Below are 22,418 nucleotides of genomic sequence, written 5' to 3' on the forward strand. Positions count from 1 at the left end.
TCTCTGATTAACAGGAATGTCTTGGCCTGAAACGAGAGAGAGAGAGAGAGAGAGAGAGAGAGAGAGAGAGAGAGAGAGAGAGAGAGAGAGAGAGAGAGGAGAGAGAGAGAGAGAGAGAGAGAGGAGAGAGAGAGAGAGAGGAAACAGGAAAAAGGGTGATGACTTAAGTTAGGCTGATGAAAAGGCACAGATAGGAAGGAAAGAAGTAGATATTCATCAAAACTAATATGATGAAGAACAGCTTGCTGGATGGCTGTAGTTAAAATATTCTCCCTCTTCTCTAGTAAAACAATTATAATGACCTACTTTTTTTTTTGTCTCACGCAACAGACAGAATATTTTTATTTCCTGGAGTTTTCTTTGTAACAGATTCCTATTGTTACACTGTGTAATATCTATCATGTCTGCTTTCGCACCTGTCAAAACTCACCCAGAAATGGAAAATAGAAGTGCAGTATGAGAGATTTAGTGGATTTATCCACCCTGGATGTTTATTTTTGGATTGTCATAGCACTGCACATTGTTTGAAAGTCTGTAATAATCTATGTTGTGATAGAAAGAATTATAGGATAGTCTGGTTTCCAAGTTTCCAGAGCTTTAATCCTACTTGGACTGAGCCATATGAAGCTTTACTCTGCCTGCCTGTCATTCACAATAATTTGACATAGAAAAGTGGTAGGTTTGATACTTCAAACTCAAGCTTTTGGGTTGCTACCAGAATAATTGTATCCATGATGATCCATGCAGTCTTTCAAGTAACTAGATGTTTCTCTTGGATTGATTTCTGACATAAAAATCACTTCCATAATCTGTTTTAAATCAATAGAAATGTATCATGCTGTCACACCGATATTCAGAGTGTCATCTGTATATTTTTCTTCATACTTTCACGTGCATTTATTCCCATAAAAAACATACATTGGGGCATTAGAGCTGCTGGTAATGGGGCCATTATAGCATGTCATCCCCTTTCATTTTAGAATAAAGGCACTGGTTACCCAAAACAAAAAAAGACTTACATTTGATTAAAATATACTTTATCCATTACCTCATTGTGTCAGAACTCAACTATCTGTCAAGGGAGTGTCAATTTTGGGGTTTGAGGCTTCTGCTAACTTATTGTTGCTCGTTTCTTTCCGTTGGGTATCTTCAACTGTACATTTTTAGTAGGAACTAGATCAGTGGTTCCCAACCTTTTTTCCCAAGAGCCCCCCCAAATGACTCCTGTTGGAAGTTGCGCCCCCCCCCACACACACAATTAAAATAAAAAAAATAAAATTTAAATTTAAAAGTCTAAAAAATGCTACAACTACTGTCACAAACTGGATGAATGTGAAGTATTTTGTTAAAGGAGGATGAAAGCGTAATTAAGGAGCACTATTGGAGTGACTTTGATGGTTATTGGACTCAGGATTAATTCATTTGGATTCCCGCTGTATGAAGAAATTAAAGGACGGCGCAAGTGGAAACAATTCAATCAATCAATCAATCAATCAATGTTTATTTATATAGCCCAATATCACAAATGTTACATTTGTCTCAGTGGACTTTACAGTTTGTACAAAATATCAGTATGACAATACGATACCCTCTGTCCTTAGACCCTCACATCGTACAAGGAAAAACTTCCGAAGAAAACCCACAGTTTAAAGGGAAAAATGGGAGAAACCTCAGGGAGAGCAACAGAGGAGGGATCCCTCTCCCAGGATGGACAGACGTGCAATAGATGCCGTGTGTAAATTGAAAAGATAATACATTTGCAACATAGGTAGTCCAAATGTTTGGAAATGCATGTGTGTATAATAGGAAGATGAATCCACGAGGATATCCATCTAGGACCTATGATCCAGGACCACAGCCACGACTCAAGATCCAGGGCTCGCGATCCAGGACAGAGGAGCGCAGGATCATCCATGACTCCGGATCCCGGCGTATATAGACACCAAAAAGAAAGACATTTGGGGAAGCTGGGTTAATCGGAACATGAGAGTACACAGGTATAGACAGAGAGAAGGAAGAAGTAAGATGTCCCCCGACAAACTAAGCCTATATCAGCAAAACTAGGGGCTGAATCTAATCAGCCCTAACTATAAGCTTTATCAAAAAGGAAGGTCTTAAGCGCACTCTTAAAAACGGATAGGGTGTCTGCCGCCCGAACACAAACTGGAAGCTGATTCCACAAATGTGGAGCTTGATAAGAAAAGACTCTGGCTCCCATTGTACTTTTAGAGACTCTAGGAACAACCAACAACCCTGCATTCTTGGAACGCAATGCCCTAGTAGGACAGTAGGGTATAATGAGTTCTTTAAGGTAAGATGGCGCCTGCCCATTAAGGGCTTTGTAGGCGAGAAGAAGAATTTTAAATTCTATCCTGTGTTCTATAGGGAGCCAGTGTAAGGCAGCCAGAACAGGAGTAATGTGGTCCCTTTTCCTAACTCTGGTTAGTACACGAGCTGCAGCATTTTGAATCAGCTGAAGCGACTTGACTGACTTCTTGGTACACCCTGATAATAAAGAGTTACAATAATCCAGCCTTGAAGTAACAAATGCATGGACTAGTTTCTCTGCATCGTTTTGAGGCAAGATATGCCTGATTTTTGCAATGTTACGTAGATGGAAGTAGGCGGTCCTTGAAATTGATTTTATGTGGGCGTTAAAGGATAAATCCTGATCAAATATAACACCAAGATTCCTTACAGTCTCACTGGAGGCCAAATTAATGCCATCCATAGTTAGTATATCCTTAGATAATTTGTTTCGTAGATTCTTCGGGCCAAGTACAATAACTTTTGGTCGTGTTTAACATCAAAAAGTTTAAGGTCATCCACGTTTTTAAGTCCTTAAGGCAGTCTTGAATTTTATTTAGATGATTAATTTCATCAGGCTTGATTGATAAATATAGTTGAGTATCATCCGCATAACAATGAAAGTTTACAGAATGATTCCTTATAATATTGCCTAACGGAAGCATATATAATGTGAACAAAATAGGTCCGAGCACTGAGCCCTGTGGCACTCCATGGCTAACTTTGGTTTGCGTGGAAGATTCATCATTGACACGTACAAACTGAGAGCGTTCAGATAGATAGGACCTAAACCAGTCTAAAGCAGTTCCCTGTATGCCAACTAAGTGCTCTAGTCTTTGCAATAAGATATCATGGTCGATAGTATCAAATGCAGCACTGAGATCGAGCAAAACAAGAATAGAGACACGTCCCTTGTCAGAGGCTATTAGAATGTCATTTGTGACTTTAACCAGAGCTGTCTCTGTGCTATGATGTGTTCTAAAGCCTGACTGAAAATCTTCAAATAAATCATTGTTTTTTAAGTAATCACACAGCTGTTTTGCGACCGCTTTCTCAAGAATTTTTGAGAGGAACGGAAGATTAGAAATAGGTCTATAGTTGGCTAAAACCTCTGGATCGAGGTTGTGCTTTTTAAGAAGCGGTTTTATCACTGCTACTTTGAATGATTGTGGAACATAGCCTGATAATAAAGACATATTCATAATATTTAATAAATACGTGCTAATTAATGGAAAAACTTCCTTCAACAGCTTAGTTGGAATTGGGTCTAACATGCACGTTGATGATTTAGAAGAGAGAATCATTGAATTTAATTGTTCAAGGTTTATGGCTGAAAAGCATTCTAGTCTACTATCTAGTGTAATATTAGAACTTACGTTTCCGGGAGCTGTTGATAACACTATACTGGTCAAAGGCAAGAGGTCATTCATTTTGTTTCTAAGAGTAACAATTTTATCGTTAAAAAAGCACATAAAATCATTACTACTGAGAATTCACAAAGGGATTAAACAGTTTGAAACACATACTCAAAGTAAGCCGGATTTTGCCGATGTGTTTATGTGGATTCAAAAGTCGTAAATAATCTACAAAATGGAGGAGACCGATCTGATCGGAGCAACTGTGACAAATAATCCAACTGAAACCGGCATGGACAATGACTATGTTTTAAAAATGCGCTTATCCAGACAAGCCCGGTTTGGACACTTTACGGGCAGAAGAAACATTTCTATTAAAGAAAGAATTATACATTTCTGTCTTTTTATGCCTTTAATACTAACTTGAATTGTTATTCAAATTAATTAATCAATTATTTTTTATATTTTATTGTAATGTAGAGACAAGGCTTTTAGTGACAATCATGTATTGCTTTACAATTATATGTAATTTAACCTGGGCACGCCCCCCAGGTTGGGAACCCCCAGGTTGGGAACCACTGAACTAGATGATACTTTATTGGTACCTAATTTATGCAGTACGTCAAAATAATACTGTAAACCATGGGCTGTATTGAAGTTTTACAGAAAAGTGATTTTCTTGCATTCTGGTCTGACATTGAAAGATTTCAGAAGCTTAAAACCACAATTTAAAAGGTTGATATAGAAATAAATCCTATTCCATGATTTGAACCTCAGCTCTCCTTATGGTCTGTTTCATGCATTAACACCATGCAAACACAGTCACATACACAGTAATAAGGGGCGTGAATAGAAGTCTGCCAAATATGCTCACCTCTCCTCGCTCGCATTAACCCTAACTTGGCTCACTGTTGGTGATTGAAAGCAGTTGACTTGCTACAGCAAAGTTTGGATGAGTTGACAAGAGATTTTGGAGCTGGCCCAGTTTTACGAGCTGTACAAACAGATGAACACAGTATTTCAGTGAGCCGTTTCAAACGCTGACATATCAATGAATTGTATTGGCAGCTGCACAAGTATGAGTGATGGGGAAATCTTTCATAAATAAAATAATGTTTTTCGTTCTAAAAGTGAAAAATGTGAAAAGAATGTTTTTTTTAACATGTTAAAATGACAGTTATATTTATTTTAGCTTGAAGCTTACCAGAAGATAAGGTAAAGGTATGCTTGGATCACATTTTGAGTTATATCTGAACTTTACAATTTATCGGCTACTAAATCAAAACATACTGTTAAGTCAGCATGTTTTGGAGTTGGATTTGCCAACACATTCTGCACCCTTTGTAATAAATTGTAATTGAAGCCATTTAGTAAGTCATGTAAGTCAGGAATGTCATACATCAATAGTTTGTTCAGATTCCAGTCTAAGGTCCCCGCATAATTCAGATCCACCCTCTGAAATAGAAACCAGGCCATTATAGAGCTATTTTTGATCAGTAACTGTTGTGATAAGGAGAAACAACAATAATACAGTATGGAAGTCTGGAATAGCAATATCAGGGAATGCTTTCCTGTGTTTAGACTATATTCTACCCTTTTCTCATTTAATTTATGCTTTTTTGTCAGACTTTGACATATGCTTTCATTTAAGTCAGTCACTGCTGCTGTATTACTATCTTATTCACATATTTTTGTCATCCCAACCTCAAGATGATAAAATGACCAGTTTGTCAGGCTCTAAAGCAACTTCTAAATATTTCAAAGCTTAAATGCAATGATTATTCCCAACAGAGCTTCTAATCCGATTTTGAAGCTCACTGGTACATTCAAGTGACACTATTTGAGTAAAATGAACCCCAAAAGCACCTTTGTATTGTCCCCTTTTGTGCTATTTTGCCCAATAAGCCTACATTTGAGTCTTGTAAACCCAGACACTGGCCTTCGCCCCATTGCTGCCCTTATTGATCTTAATTGTACAAAACTCCAAAGCTTCAGTTGAAACGCAGGTCATATGGTTTGCGTACATGCCTTTATTTGGATTGTGTTCAACCCTCTTGATGATTTGATTGATACAGTATCTCTGCCAAGAACCAGCACATTCATCTTGTAATTACAGTGACACGAAGGGGAGAGTTTTTAACTAACAGCACACTCTGCCTCTATAAGCTGGTTCCAAACCAAGGGATTTACAACTATGGTTTTGAACTTTCATCCAAAGTTTTCAGGCACAATAAAAGTGCTAATGAGGGTTCATTGAGAAGTCTTTAAGACCATAATTATTCCACATTGCTTTTGGAAACACACCTAAAGTGGTGCAACATGGTGGGAATTAAAGTCGGGATGGAAAATGGCCAGAAATAGGCTTTCTCATTATTAATTAGCCAAGGATTTTGCCAACATCTTTAATAACCATCTCCTTTGTTTCTCCACATGTTTCCCACCTCCAGTGCCCTAGTAAAATCACCAACCAGCCAGGCAGAGAGTTTGGCAGCACGAAGGACTTCCCTGATTCAGTGCTGCAGTTTGCCCGCAGCCACCCATTGATGTGGCGGCCGGTGTTTCCCGCTCTGCGTCAGCCTGTGCTCGTAAAGGCCAACTTGCCTTACAAGCTGAAACAAATCGTGGTTGACCGGGTCGAGGCGGAGGACGGGCAGTATGACGTAATGTTCATTGGCACAGGTAATATTGATATGAATTTAATATTAAAACATATTACATATTGTGGGAGAGAATCATTTATATGTTTTATTCCCTTTTTTTTTTTAACTTTGTCATTTATTGGTGTGTGTCTTTCAGACGTTGGCACAGTATTAAAAGTCATTGCCCTACACAGTGGGAACAGCCTGGAGACAGAGGAGGTCACACTGGAGGAGCTACAAGTCTTTAAAGTACGTTTACTCTGTCAGGTGTCCGATCAATAATGCTGACTCATCGTTATATATTATATTCATCGTATCAATGAAACCCTCTTTGTAGTCGGATAAGGATACACTAAGATGGCTCTCAAGAAAAGCTGTTTCCTCCCTTTTCTTTAACAGTAATTCTACTCTTGAGCTTGTCACTTTTCTTATTGTAAGCTTCTTCACACGTAAAAGTTCAATTATTTTAATTATTGCAGGTGCCAACTCCAATAACATCGATGGACATATCCGTGAAAAGGGTAAGAGAAGATTACTATTAATAATGCTTCTAACCAATTCTATGATCAACATCATGCCTTACTCCCTTTCTTCTGTTCTCATTATTTCCAACAGCAAGCCCTGTATGTGGGCTCCCCAGCAGGCGTAGCACAGGTGAAGCTGCACCGCTGTGAGACTTATGGGAATGCCTGTGCCGAGTGCTGCCTGGCCAGAGACCCTTACTGCGCCTGGGACGGATCAGTGTGTGCTCGCTACACGTCCAACAGCAAACGGCGCTACCGCAGACAGGACATCAGGCACGGAAACCCTGTGCTGCAGTGTGTGGATCAGAATCTGAGTGGTAAACAACTAAACCCTTTTTTAGCCTTCATGTTTGTTATGCACAACTACTTTTTAATTGGTTGCAGTGACAATCTGGACAGCACCTGGTCACGTTTTGGTACCTTGTAGAAACGTAAGACTTTTTGGGCTGCCAGTTTCTACAAAAGTATGTTTTTATACAAATTAAACAAATAATATGCACTGTTTTACCTAGCAAACTTTAAAAGGGGAAGATAAAAAATAAACGTTGTGTGTGTGTGCGAACTTATAGATTGACAGATAAGCAGAAACTGAGGTTATCTAAAGCCATCAGCGATCATATGAAAAGAGCAAACAAAAAGGGAAAGAAAAACGGTGGCTAGAGAGGGATGTTTGCTCACCTGACGGAAGGTATGGTGGTGGCGAGGTGATGACATATACCTTCTTCAAGGCCTTTGGATGAACCCGCATTTCATAACGTTTCTTTGTGCCAAGGTGTCAAGTTGTTGCTGAAGTCAAACTCCCTGAGGCCTGTGTTTTCTTTGCTAGGATTGAAATATCCTCCCAACTTGAGACGTCTGCTATTTGTTAGAGTTTTATTCTAAATAACGAGCAAACTTTTCACAAGGTACTGGCAAAGACATTGCGATTTTTAACAAACTTTGTTTTCAAATCATTGTTATATCAACCGACATCCTCAGTATTTCCTGTATTTTTGCCATTTAGATTAAAGCTTTCTTTGTTGCCAGTACGTTGAAAGTAGAATTTTGGACTGACTAAACTGGCTACAATGTTTTTGTTATTCAAAACAATCCCTCTTTCATCCAGAAGACCTTGACGTGACAGAAGACAGAGTGGTGTATGGGACCGAGAACAACAGCACCTTCCTGGAGTGTGTTCCTCGCTCTCCACAGGCCACAGTTAGCTGGCTTGTCCAACGTGATGACCGCAAGGAGGAGGTAAGATTATAATTAAATATATAACATCAACACCAAAATCGTGATGATAAAATACCCCCTTATCCTAATTTATATATGATGGGAAGAAGGTTGGTTAGAATTTGGAGACAGATGAGGGAAGGAATGACATTTCTGGCCAACGGTGGCTGAAGTAACTGCCTTTAACTGCCGGACTAAATGTATTTTACTGCGGGAGTTTCTGCCTTTAAAAGTGAGATGTGAATTTGGCACATGGTTGGCACATTTGACAGCCATTTGACATGCGGTTGAAATTAAGAAATTATATTTCAAAGGAAAATGCACAAGTACTCTTTCTCTTAGATAAACAGTGAATTCCAAAATTGACCGCCGAAATCTGAAGTGTACTCAATGTCTGCCTGTCACTGTGACTTAAACAGTGTTACAAAGTCATTTAGAGCACTACTTAGAAAAGTATTTTTCCGTGTGTGCCCACACCCACAGTAATCGTTCATTTGTTGGAGAGTTTGTTTCTCCAAGCTCAACCGAGCATCTCGGTCAGCCGTGCGAGTATTAAGGCATTACCACCCCTATCCATTTCCCTGCAAATAAACATTTGGCTGCCACTTCAGCTTACAAGGCTGCCATGTTTGTGTTGGCACAGAGGGATAGTTCGACAAGCAGAGGGATGGGAGCCGAAGAGGGGGGAGGAAAATAGAGAACAAATAATCAAAAATGAATAGAGGAGAGACTTTGGGTTGAGGTAGAAAGAAAGAGAGAATGAGAGAAAAGAAAAAGGCGGAAAAAAGTACAAAAGAGCCCTTCTTCTGTCATGCTTCAAATTGGATTACGCTCTTTGCCCAAATATTCCAGATTTCATTTTTCTACCCGAAAAAGACATCTACGATAAATAAAGATGCTATAGTCTCATGAAAGCTACAAAGGCTTTGAGTGGCGTAAACTCCCATTTTTAGCCCTTAGACATTTAAAATCTTTGCATTTCTAGTCAAAAGGTTATTTAACTTTGTTTGAACACTGCAAAAGCTAATTTGTTGTTTAGGAATCACCATTCATAGATTATTGGCAACATAATCACATTGATCACTGTCCAATCTGAAATACAATTGTAGTTTTCAATTGTAAAGGTCCCATGTCATTGCCATTTCTACTGATCATAATTCCATTGTTGTGGTCTATTAGAATAGATTGACATTGTTCAATTTTCCAAACTCACATTGGTTTTCTCATACAGCATCTCTGTATAGTATGTGTATTCACTCTCTGTCCTCCACGCCTTGTTAGAGCTCCTGCCCCCCCCCCCCCCCCCCCCCCCCGTGAGCCCACTGTGCTCTGATTGGTCAGCTCGCCCGCTCTGTTCTGATTAGTCAACCACCGTTACAGCGGAACATCAGTGTTTATGTTTTACAATGGCGTTTGTTAGCAACCAGAAAATGACACCAGTAATTACAAACAGATGAGAATGCTGCGTGGGGTCAGGGTGCCGTGTTGGTGGGACGTTGCGGGGCTCGCTGCTCCGCCCTTTGAGGCTCGAGGAGCGGACAGTGTGAGCTGGATTACTGGTGTTGTTTCCTGGTTGCTGCGTGGGGTCTGCGAGACAGCGAGACACCGCGAAGCTCGGACCCCCTTGGTCTCGCAGACCCCACGCAGCAACCAGGAAACAACACCAGCTCAGCCTGAGCCCTGAGCCCGCGGAGCTCCGCCTCACAGCTCCGCGGGGCTCCAGAGACAAATCTACAACGAGGCGTTCTGGGGCAGCAGACACGTATTTTCTGTGTTAGAGTTTTACTCGCTACAGGGTGTACTTTGAGGGTTTGTGACTTTGCAGACCGTTTACATGGAAAAAAAACCTTCATAACACACAAGGGGACGGGTAATAACCAGAAAAGCATATGATGGGACCTACAACAAAAAAATGATTACCCAAAATCTTAATTCCGCTGTATATATTTCATGTATAGGAGTTAAATGTTGACACATATTATCCCTCTGCCCCACTCAGGTAAAGCTGGATGACCGTGTGATGTCTACAGAGCAGGGCCTCCTGTTTCGTCGCCTCTCCCGCCAGGATGAAGGCGTGTACATCTGCCGCTCCACAGAGCACGGCTTCACACAGACCCTGGCCCGCCTAAGCCTCGAAGTCCTCCAGGGGGACACCGTGGATGAGCTCATGGCACGAGACAATGCCGGCCTCTCTGATGCGTACAAAGACCGGTCCACAGGAAGCTACCGAGCATGGATGCCTTGTAGCACATACAGCAGGGGCGGCTCATCAAGCCAAATCGGCCAATCGCGTACATGGTTCAAGGATATCATGCAGCTGATTGGGCCGTCCAACCTGCCCCACGTTGAGGAGTACTGTGAGAGGATGTGGTGCAACGACAAGCTGAGGAGGAAACACAAAAGCATGCTGGAGAAAAACCGCCAAGCGCAGGAGAGCGCCAGGAAGGCTCGTAGCAAGAGCTCCGGCGAACGCAACCGGACGCCGAGGGACCTTAGCGCATGGGAGGAGTAACTGAAAGAAAGTGAGCGGGGCATAAAGTAGGAGAAAATGAAAGACAAAAAAAGGGACAAAGATTGCAGCAAAGGACAGGATAATACGGGCAGCAAAGAGGCCAGCATCAACTCCTATTTGTGGAAACTCTAGCACTGAGATTTGTATTGTAACGACTCGGAAGTGTTTGGTTTTCTGGAATGATGGCACAAAAAAAGACTGTTACTGAACAGGTTGTTATTGTGAAGAGGAGTGGCTGTTTTTTTTTAAATCTTGATATCCATGCACTTCTCCTGCTTTCACAAGTTTGCCCTTGTATACTTTCACGCTTTGAAATGACAGCTTTCATTTTATCAAGTCAAATAAGACCTTCGCAAAGACAGACAACGCATGCCTTTGGAGCAACTCATTGATGATTTGTGTTAGATCTTGGCAAAGTGCTTCAAAAGAGAGGAACATTTACATACTTTGCATGCTTGGAGTATAGCAAGCCTGTCAAGGTCAGCTCTGAGACACAGACACATACACTTATTTTCCATTTGTTGTTTTCGCATTTCTCACAAGGCAATCACTGGATTCATCTCTTTCTCAATTGGTATTTAAGTGACCACGTTTCTTACCCTGCTCTGCACTTGGCTTTTTAAAAATGAAATATTCATGTGTGACTTCAGCCAAGAAATAACTTGGTTTGCAGTGTATTAGTTGCAGCTAATGCTCCCAGGGTAAGACATCTGCCGCCTTTTAAATGCAATGTATGCTATGGCTCGACTTGCTTTGACTGTTATTTTTTATTGTGGCAAAAGTTGTGGATAGCACCTGGTACTGTTTTTGGTTGCGCCTTGGTTGAGGGTCCAAGTGAACTGAACCACTATTAGAAGGTGAAGTTAAAACATTGGGAAGAGTCATTAGTTTGGTTTCATTTAAAAATGTGTTCCTTTTCCTGTTTGGTTGCCAATTGATCCAGCAAGAGTGGAACAAAGCACTATTTCGCGTTGAAAAAGAGGTTGCGATCATTTGAGGAACAGACAATTGAGAAAAGCATCCATTACCAAAAATGAGTCAAGTCGAGCCAAACCATGCAGTTAAAATTAGGCATTTCTGTATCTGATCTCTCCACTGTACTGTACATGCACACACACACACACACACACACACACACACACACACACACACACACACACACACACACACACACACACACACACACACACACACACACACAAACACACTCTTACATAAACGGAAAGCCCACTCACCCATCACACTGAATGCATAAGCTCAACTAGCTCAAACTGGAAGCATGAGACGACTGTTGATGGTTCAACAGATTAAAGGCACATTGCTTTATTTTTAGTGTTGTGGGTTGAACTTTCCATTAAAACCAGCTACAGATCAAGATTCCTCCCACACGACCCTTAAAGGGATATTTCACAGCGGTATACTTTCACGCTTTTGGGCACATACCATAACACCTCCTAGAATGTACCTAATGGCCACAGTCGATCGCTGATAGTTGCTTCCCTGGGATTACGTATAGATTGAATCAATGATACTCAATTGGGATACAAAACACCAATTTAGAGTGCACATGTTATTGTTCAAAATGTTATGTCTTGAGTAAGTGTCATTTTCAAATATCTTTTTCAAAAGACGGACCTCTTTGTCCTAGCCTCACCTCACACTTCCATCATCCCCTAAACTAATTTCCCCACAGTTCCTCTGTATACTGTAGCTCGCTACTGACAAAAGAGGGAACAAATGAAGGGGTCAGCTCTAATGGCTGAGTCCTCTTGTGCTTTCTGCTTTGTAAACACTGGTTTTATGACGGTTCATGGTTTGAACACATGATACTCCACATTGTTATTCACTTCAGGTTTTGTTGTTAAAATATACTGTAACTTTGATCGTAATTGGAAAACAAGGTGTTCTTTCACAAGGGACAGGGCCATGGAGTTAGGGTTAGGGTTAGCATGGAATCAACTCTAATTTGTAAAGAGAGAGAGGAGAACATGTAAGACAGGTCGCAAGGTTATAAGATAAATGCCAAGCTTCAATTTCAGTAAGGGTTGTGTGTAGAAGACTATCACCCATGTAACAATTATAATATATTAATGGCGGCTTTGCAGGTGCATCACACATTGAGCAGCCCCTCCTGGCCGCATCAATGAGGGCGAGTGGAGAGTTGTGAGAATGATAGGTTGGATATAGTTCACAGAACAAACAAAGTGTGTCTGTAATATGTCTTTGGTTCAAAGTTGCCAGATGATACCTTGGAACTTTGTCCCAATACAAGTTGATGTACGTAAGCAATCAAAGCTGATATTATCCACATTTATACTTTGATTAATCAAATGTTGGCTGTCAAGCGGTGAAGTAAGCAGTTTCAAGTATGAACTGGATAAACGTAAGCATTCTTAAAGGATCTATTTAAAGACATATAACGAAACACAAACAGATGTTCACAAAAAGCTCAGAAGAATGAAGGACCTACACCAATATGTCCGCTGGAGGGTAAAGTCCCTGTAATGTGTACATATTAAAGATTGCATAGATATCCTGGGAGCCCTCTCACTGTTTAAAATTATCCAGGAAACAACATTAACACCAGTGAACTCGGTGACCCTTTGTAACCTTCATGGCGTGTGAATGGCTCCTGAGAGACAAATAAAAGGGAGAGTCGGTAATTGAAAAGAACAAAGAGGAGAGATCTTCAAAAAGTAAGGTACTTTGAGCAACTTGTGAAGGCATTATTTGCCTTTATAAAATACTATTACCTTTTTAAAGCCTGTTTTTCATCAGTATAAAGTGAGTATTTAAGAACAAAATCCCCAGTTTGTACAGCACTCTTAAACACACATTTTACTCTAGCAAAGTTTATTTTCCTAGTTAGAGGATTGGGAGACCGGCTATTAGAGTCCACTTATGGTGTTTCCTTTAAAAATATTGCTTTTGATGTATATCTATACCGGGAGGGAAAGTGATAGAGGGACAGGAGCATGGTTTGCACGGAACCAAGAGACAGTTAGCACGGTAAAAAGAGATACAAATGTGTTTTATGTTGTAGATAACCTTCTTGAAAGTTTGTTTTCTAATAAAATTGTCACTTAAGTTTAGATCTTAGTCTTGTCATGATTTTGGTGAAAAGAGCTACACAATTATTTTGTCTGTTCTGCTCTTGTCTATAAAAAATATGTTTTTGATGTGGTGGCATCATTGTGACGACCCCTGCTTTACTCCTCCCTGTTGTGTGTGTGGGAGGGGGGGTGTACCTTTACCTCACGTGGGCCCATGTTGACTCTGCATTACTGTCATCAGGAATTGAAAACAGTTTAAGGTATTACTTGTGTTACTATGATTGCAAACTAAATGTCCAATTGTATAAAAATACAATACATTTTCAGCAAATGACATGAAGGAACCACCAAAATAAAGGCAACACCACTTTTGCTGCAAAGTGATTTGATAGTTAAAGTGACATCATACTAAAGGTTCATTAGTATTTATGTTTTCTTGCGAGGTATGGCATGTTTAGTTGCTGACCAAAAACAACTGGTCTATGTTTAAAACACCCATTGTAAATCCTTCAAATATATTAGTTGTTGTACAATTGTACAAAGTTTGATGTGGTATTTAATCTCAAACATGTTTTTTAAACTCTTGAACTGTCCAACCATCTATCTAGTTCAGTGTAGTTTAATACTTTTTAAATATCATTTCAAACACAAAACTTGCAGCACCTTTTACTTTTTAAATATTCAACTGTTGTATTTTACAGTGTTGTAGAGAGAACACTTGATGGGTTTATAATTTGACAAAAACTCTACTATGGTCAATACATTGTGATAAGTGGTAAACCTGGAGCAGGGTTTCGCACCTGTCAAACTTCACCAGGTGATTTCACTCATTTCTGATTGTCTGCACTTCGCTACATGAAGTAGATAAATATATTTGGTCTGGTTCGCTTTGTGAAAGCAGTTACTGCAGAAAACACATTTAGGAAATACATCTTATCTATCTCAGGACTATGACATCCAAGAACTTGGAGGGTCAGCTGTCCAATAGGCACAATAAAGCCATCATGAACTCAACACATGGGTTTCCTACTTACTGACCACACAGGCAACAACACTCTCTGTGTCCCTTTTATTGTACTGTAAAATTGTGCTGGTTTTGGGATCTATGACTTTGAATCAATATCTATGTACTTGTATGCTTTTTAACAGCATTAAAAGTTGATTTTCTAACAGAAAGTTATCCTTGACTGAGTGTTTGAAGTAATTACACTTGAAGTTTTTTTAAGTGCAAGGCTATTGGTGCCAGTGGTATAAACAGAAACAAACAATAATGCCCTGAAATGAACCACCTTTATAAAATACAGCATCGTCTGCTTTCATTTATTATTTCTATTTGTTTATGTGTTTTTGTCTTTCTTTCTATACACATGGCCCACAATGTGCATCGCTAAACAGCAAAAATCCCTTTGGCAATTAAGGGGTATTTTAATGTTAAAATCAGAAACACTTTTGGGGGAACCTAACCTTGAGGTCAAAAATAAATGCTGGTAGTGAGTACTCCCCATAATGAAGTTACAACAAAAAATGTGTATCTGTGCAACAGCTGTGGTATTTCCTCTTTCTGCATGTGCTCTCAGAAGTGTTATTAACCAGGAGGGCATGAGCGGGTGATTGCAGATTTACAGACCGAGTGTCGGCCCATTACGCTAGCCAGTGCCTGGGTCTGGCCATGCATGTGATTGCAGGGTAATTGGGCAGCCAGCATCTGTGGACATGTGCAGTAACAATGGCTGCTTGTCGCTTCAGCAAACAGACGATCTCATAAAAACTAAACCTGCAAACGAACCCACTAAACGACTTCACACCCGGACAATTACTGCAGCCACATAAACACACATAAATGCAGGATGAATATACGCACATACATGGTCATACATAAAGACCAAACACACAAATGTTCACCCACGATGCAAGGTATACAACTTTCAGTGTCATTCAGGTGGCCCTGGTGTTTATGCTATCAACAGTTCAGCTTTGTACGGGTCAATCCTCAAGAAACGCATTGTAACACTGACTGCTACTAATCAATCTTTTTATGAAGAGGAAAACACACACTAGAATAGAATGGAATAGAATCCTTCATTGTCATTATATACAATGAGATGAGTAGAGCTACTCCATTTTTAAGGTGCCATAAAAATACAAAAACCAACAAGGGACGTACAACATTCAGGAGAAGACAACATACAAACAACAAGGCAAGGCAAGGCAAGGCAAGGCAAGGCAAGGCAAGGCAAGGCAAGGCAAGGCAAGGCAAGGCAGGCAAGGCAAGGCAATGGCCAAGGCAAGGCAAGGCAAGGCAAGGCAAGGCAAGGCCAAGGCAAGGCAAGGCAAGGCAAGGCAAAGGCAAGGCAAGGCAAGGCAAGGCAAGGCAAGTCAAGGCAGGCAAGGCAAGCAGGCAAGGCAAGGCAAGGCAAGGCAAGCAAGGCAAGGCAAGGCAAGGCAAGGCAAGGCAAGGCAAGGCAAGGCAAGGCAAGGCAAGGCAAGCAAGGCAAGGCAAGGCAAGGCAAGGCAAGGCAAGGCAAGGCAAGGCAAGGCAAGGCAAGGCAAGGCAAGGCAAGGCAAGGCAAGGCAAGGCAAGGCAAGGCAAGGCAAGGCAAGGCAAGGCAAGGCAAGGCAAGGCAAGGCAAGGCAAGGCAAGGCAAGGCAAGGCAAGGCAAGGCAAGGCAAGGCAAGGCAAGGCAAGGCTAAGGCAAGGCAAGGCAAGGCAAGGCAAGGCAAGGCAAGGCAAGTTTATTTATATAGCACAAGGCAATTCAAAGTGCTTTACAAAAAATGAAAGAGATTAAGAAAATGGCATTTAAAATCAGTCATTAAAAAGAAAAGCTAATAAAAGAAACATTAAAAGAAAAAATACATGGATAAAAGTTACAGTGCAGTCAATTAAACATTAAAAGAAAAAAGTACATGGATCAAAGTTACAGTGCAGTCTAAGATATGAATAGTTCAATTAAAAGCAGCGACAAAAAGAAAAGTCTTCAGCCTGGATTTAAAAGTAGTCAGAGTTGCAGCGGACCTGCAGGTTTCTGGGAGTTTGTTCCAGATATTTGGAGCATAATAACTGAACGCTGCTTTACCATGTTTAGTTCTGACTCTGGGGACAGAAAGCTGACCAGTCCCTGAAGACCTGAGAGATCTATATGGTTCATAATTTAGCAGGAGGTCAGAAATGAATTTTGGGCCTAAACCATTCAGTGCTTTATAAACCAGCAGCAGTATTTTGAAATCTATTCTTTGACACACAGGAAGCCAGTGTAAAGACTTCAGAACTGGAGTGATGTGATCCACTTTCTTAGTGTTAGTGAGGACTCGAGCAGCGGCGTTCTGAATCAGCTGCAGCTTCCTAATAGATTTTTTAGTGAGAGCTGTGAAGACACCATTGCAGTAGTCGAGTCTACTGAAGATAAAGCATGGACAAGTTTTTCCAAATCCTGCTGTGACATTAGTCTTTTAATCCTAGATATATTCTTTAGGTGATAGTAGGCTGATTTAGTAACTGTTTTAATGTGACTGTTGAAACTCAGGTCAGAGTCCATGACTACACCTAGATTTCTGGCTTTATCTGTTGTTTTGAACATTGCACACTGAAGCTCAGCGCTAACTTTTATACGTTCTGACTTGGCTCCAAAAACCATTACCTCAGTTTTATCTTTCTTTAATTGGAGAAAGTTCTGACACATCCAGTCATTGATGTGTTCAATGCACTTACTCAGTGTTTGAATTGGAGCATAGTCTCCTGGTGAAATTGTTACGTACATTTGTGTGTCATCTGCATAGCTATGGTAACATATTTTGTTGTTTTTCATTAACTGAGCCAGTGGTAGCATGTAGATGTTAAAGAGAAGAGGCCCCAAGATGGAGCCTTGAGGAACCCCACATGTCATATTTGTCAACTCAGATGTGTATTTACCTATAGAAACAAAGTTGTTTCTGTCCTTTAAGTAGGATTCAAACCAATTTAGAACTGTTACCCAGTTTTCCAGTCGGTCTAGTAATATGTTGTGGTCAACAGTGTCAAACGCAGCACTGAGATCTAATAATACTAACACTGAAGTTCTGCCACTGTCTGTGTTTAAGTGGATGTCATTAAAGACCTTTACAAGAGCAGTCTCAGTGCTGTGGTTTGGACGAAAGCCTGACTGGAACACATCAAAACAGTTATTTAAATGCAAGAAATTACTCAACTGTTGAAAAACAACTTTTTCAATGATTTTACCTAGAAATGGCAGGTTTGATATGGGCCTGTAATTGTTCATTACTGAAGCATCTAGATTATTCCTTTTTAAGAGCGGTTTAATGACTGCAGTTTTCAGGGCCTGTGGAAAAATACCTGAGTGAAGAGATTTGTTTACTATATGAAGTAGATCTGAGGCCATGCAAGGCAAAACATCTTTAAAAAATCCTGTTGGAATAATATCAAGGCAGCAGGAGGAGGATTTCAGAAGTTGTATAATGTCCTCTAGGTTTTTATCATTCATCTGATGGAATTGTGTCATGGTGTTTGAATTGATGTTAAGTGGAGATAGGGACAACACATTTGCTGTTCCTGATGCAGAGGCACTGACTGCTTGTCTGATTTTCTGAATTTTGTCAGTGAAGAAGGAGTCAAAATCATTGCACACCCTGGTGGATAGAAGTTCAGAGGCTACTGACACTGGGGGGTTAGTTAGTCTGTAGACGGTAGCAAACAAGGCATGTGCGTTGTTTTTGTTTTTGGTAATGATGTCAGAGAAGAACGATTGTCGTGCGTTTTTCAATTCCAAATTATAAAGGCCAAGTCTCTCTTTATAGATTTCAAAGTGAACCTGGAGATTTGTTTTTCGCCACCTGCGTTCAGCTTTTCGACATTCTCTTTTTTCTGTTTTCACGGTCATGGCCTTTCTCCATGGAGATATTTTCTTGCCAGACACTTCCTTTACCTTAGTTGGAGCAATGGCATCTATAACATTTTTAATTTTTGAATTAAAATGATCTACTAGCTCATTTACTGAGATGTTAGCAGGGGCAAGTGTGGAAGAAAAATTCTGAGTAAACATTTCCCTAGTATTTTCAGTTAAATATCACTTTGTGGTTACCTCTTTTTGAACATTTTTGTGAACAGAAATAGAGCTCTCAAAGAAAACACAGGAATGGTCAGAGAGTGCAACATCAGTCACAACAACCTTAGAGATATTCAGACCCTTTGAGATAATTAAGTCCAGAGTGTGCCCCTTATTGTGCGTGGGCTCCGTCACATGCTGAGTCAGTCCATAGCTATCAAGAACACAAAACAGTTTTTAGCCCCTCTGTCCTGGGGGTTGTCAACATGGATGTTAAAATCACCAACAATGACTAGACGGTCAAAGTCAATACACACTATAGACAGCAGTTCAGTAGAGTCATCAAAAAAGCTTGCACAATATTTGGGTGGTCTATAGATATTTAGGAACAGAGCTCGAGAGGAGCATTTCAGCTGAAGGGCCACATATTCAAAAGAATCAAAGTTTCCATACGATGTCTTCCTGCATTGAAGGGAATCATTGAACAGAATAGCAACTCCACCCCCTTTCTTATGCATTCTTCCTGACTCATAAAACTAATGTTGGGAGGGGTTGATTCGATAAGAACAGCTGCACTGTTATTTGTTCAATCCAAGTTTCTGTTAAAAACATAAAATCGAGATTGTGCTCAGTGATAAAATCATTGATTAAAAATGTTTTTCCTGCCAAAGACCTGACATTTAATAAAGCTAGTTTAAGTTTGTTAAACACACTATCAGTCATGTTTTTTGTAACAAGCTGTGGCTGACATGGAATCACTGCTAAATTAGATAAACTCACACAAACGTTTGAGCGCTTCCTGTTTCTATGATTCACCGCTCTTAATCTATTACCTATCAACACAGATATCGACAAATCTACTGGCAGGCAGGGCCCCGGCATGTCCTGGAAAGAGTTGAGAGTGCCATACGCCCTTGAGCCTGGACCCAGCACATATCAGTAAGTTTGTTGTGTTTTGTACACACACATCCTTATCAGGCTTCGGAGACTGCAAGCAAGCATACTTCAATTTTCAGATAAGTTTAAAGTGCATGAATATATCGGTTTAAGTGAAATATGTTTCAGTGTGTATACAAATATATATATATATATATATATTAGGGCCGGGACTCGTTTAAAAAAATTAATCTAATTAATTAGAGGCTTTGTAATTAATTAATCGAAATTAATCGCATTTGTAATCACATATAAATATTTGACCTGAGAACAGTGAGAAGCCATTTTTTTCACATGGATTTTAGTATACCATTAGGCGCATTCACACCGCAGTACTTTTCCCACAAAGGTTCATGAGAACTTAGTTCATAAGAACTCTTTGAACCTGGGGGAGGATTAGGCAAATGAAGCCGCTGACGTCACTTCTTCTTCTTCTGCTTTGGGTTTACTGGCAGGCCGCAAACCACTTCACGGCGTATACTGCCGCCCAAAGTCCCCGGCCGGAAGTCCCCGGAGTTGGGGACTGGCTTCAGTAGAAGCTGCTGGGAGTCCCAGCAGCTTCTACTGCAGCCTTCCGAGTAAATCGCCAGAACGCCGACACCTCCTCATCTCCACCGCTCCCATGTTTTATTTTGTGTTGCCATAAGTTAGTCTCTCTGCGTTTCTGCGCTGGGCTAATGCTAATAATGCTAATGCGAGGATAATAAAATGGCGGCTTCACAAAACTTTTTGGGAGTTTTACGGGGCGTGGTTTGCAATCCGCCCAGCCAATCAGAAATATAGCTCTTTTCTCACAAGAGAGCCGTACGAAAGTCCCTGCTTTCGTGGGGGTAAAAAGGTTCTCATGAACTAATTTTAGTACCGGCTCTTTTTGGTGTGAACGCGATAAAAGAGGCTAACGTCCACGCTAGCTTCCACGCTAGCTGCTATATGTTTTGCATTGAGGTGATACTTGAGGCTTGATGTGCTGCGGTGGTATGCGAATTCCTTTTTGCATAATTTGCACACAACCGTGCTCTTATCGACGCTTCCATCCTTCCGTTTTTTAAAACAACATTTCCCACTGTTGTTCACTGTGGTTTGTTGTTGTCTGAAGTCATGAACGTTAGTTGGTGCTCCAGTATAATCGGTACGCCTGAAACTCATCCAGTGAGAAACGTTCCGCGGTGCAAAAATAAGTGCGATTAAAATGCGTTCATTTTTTTAACGCGTTAATTTTTGTGTAATTAATTAATCTTAATTAACGCGTTAAAGTCCCGGCCCTAATATATATATATATATATATATATATTGTGTCAATGCATTCTGGAGTTAAGTGCAATTATTGCCCTGGGGTAGAAACTGTCTTTAAGTCTGTTTGTCTTTGCTTTAAGACATCTGTAGCGCCGTCCGGACGCTACAGCATGTCAAACACATGGTGACCAGGGTGTGTACTGTCCTTCACAATGTTCTTTGCTCTACTGAGGCAGTGGGAAATTAAGATGTCCATCAGGGAGGGGAGAGGGCAGCCGATGATTTTCTGCGCTTTGTTGATCACTCTCTGGAGCCTTTTCCTGTCAGCCGCAGTGCAGCTGGTGTACCATACGGTGATGCAGTATGTCATCAGGCTCTCTATGGCTGAGCGGTAGAAGGTCTCCAGCAGCTTGGGGTCCAGGTGGTTCTTCCTCAGCACCCTCAGGAAGTGCAGACGCTGCTGGGCCTTGTTGATGACTGCTAGGAGCCATAGTAACAACTTATTTCATGACCCTCTTATTAAAGCCTGTAATTTGTCAGGAAGTCAGAAATCCATTTGAAATGACCTGCCATATTTGGTTATAACAAGGCTCATGTGATAGTATTTTCAATTTCCTTTCCATTTGTTTCTGTCTCTTTCACTGTTGACGATTATGGAGGCTGAATTGCCATTCAACATTTTGACAGCATTTTAGGTGCAATTTCAGGGAGCTAATATTGCTACACAGTATGAACGCCATATAGCATTGCTTTTTAATAAAAACAAATGTAACAGCTCACATACAATATTTAAACTAATTCATACACAGAAGGACACATCTCATGCTTCAGTACCAACTGTATAGAAACACTTATCTTCAGAGTTTATGAGAAATCAAATACACTTAAACAACCATGGCTAACACAACCCACAGCTGTCAGGAACAGAATACCACAATCCTTAACTCTGTAAACGGTTTTATATACATTCACAAGCACATGTATACAACCACAGACACATACAAAACACCTGCAAACAATTGTATCCAACCAAGTTTGAGACAAACACATCCTATAGTTAAGTTACTTTCGGTTATGGTTGCTTTTCCTTGAGCACAAACTTTGTCTTTTAACACATTTAGAATGTTAAAGGTAAGTTTCAGAAACCGGCTCGAGATACACTTTGTGTTATATTCCATGGAATGCTCTTAACATCCCGATAGCAATGAATATCTTAAATGCTTTGACAAAAAATCCATAAAAAAATGTCATCTGTGGAAGCCGTAATACTGTAAAAAGCACCGGCTAAACGGATTGGATTGCCGCCCTGTCTGTCAGCCTTCCATCTCGTGCACGCACAAATGTATCTCGTGCCGTCATTGGGCGTGCATTGCGCGTTCATGTGTGTTGGAGGAGGTGCTCTGTAAGGAAGTCTGAAGGAAGGGGCGGATTCTTTTCGGCTGTGTACTTTCAAATGTTAGTGCACTCGAGCCGGTTTTTGAAACTTACCTACCCCACCTTTAATGATGACATTACATTGCATTTAGCTGACGCTTTTATCCAAAGCGACTTACAATAAGTGCGTTCGACCAACAAGATACAAACTTGAAGATGACCTTTTTATAA

General features: G+C 40.5%; 1 protein-coding gene across 1 annotated transcript in view; it reads left to right on the plus strand.

Annotated features, from left to right (window-relative positions):
• The window catches only part of sema3bl (sema domain, immunoglobulin domain (Ig), short basic domain, secreted, (semaphorin) 3bl), a 69,147-nt gene extending 54,362 nt beyond the window's left edge, over positions 1-14,785 (plus strand). Inside the window, 6 exon segments of the mRNA XM_034209277.1 lie at positions 6,110-6,341; positions 6,459-6,550; positions 6,781-6,822; positions 6,917-7,142; positions 7,931-8,061; positions 10,040-14,785. Coding sequence (XP_034065168.1) covers positions 6,110-6,341; positions 6,459-6,550; positions 6,781-6,822; positions 6,917-7,142; positions 7,931-8,061; positions 10,040-10,552 — 1,236 coding nt within the window. The 3' untranslated portion in view covers positions 10,553-14,785.
• The last annotated feature ends 7,633 nt before the right edge of the window (positions 14,786-22,418 follow it).

The sequence above is a fragment of the Gymnodraco acuticeps genome, unplaced genomic scaffold (assembly GCF_902827175.1).
Source record: "Gymnodraco acuticeps unplaced genomic scaffold, fGymAcu1.1, whole genome shotgun sequence".
Classification (NCBI taxonomy): domain Eukaryota; kingdom Metazoa; phylum Chordata; class Actinopteri; order Perciformes; family Bathydraconidae; genus Gymnodraco; species Gymnodraco acuticeps.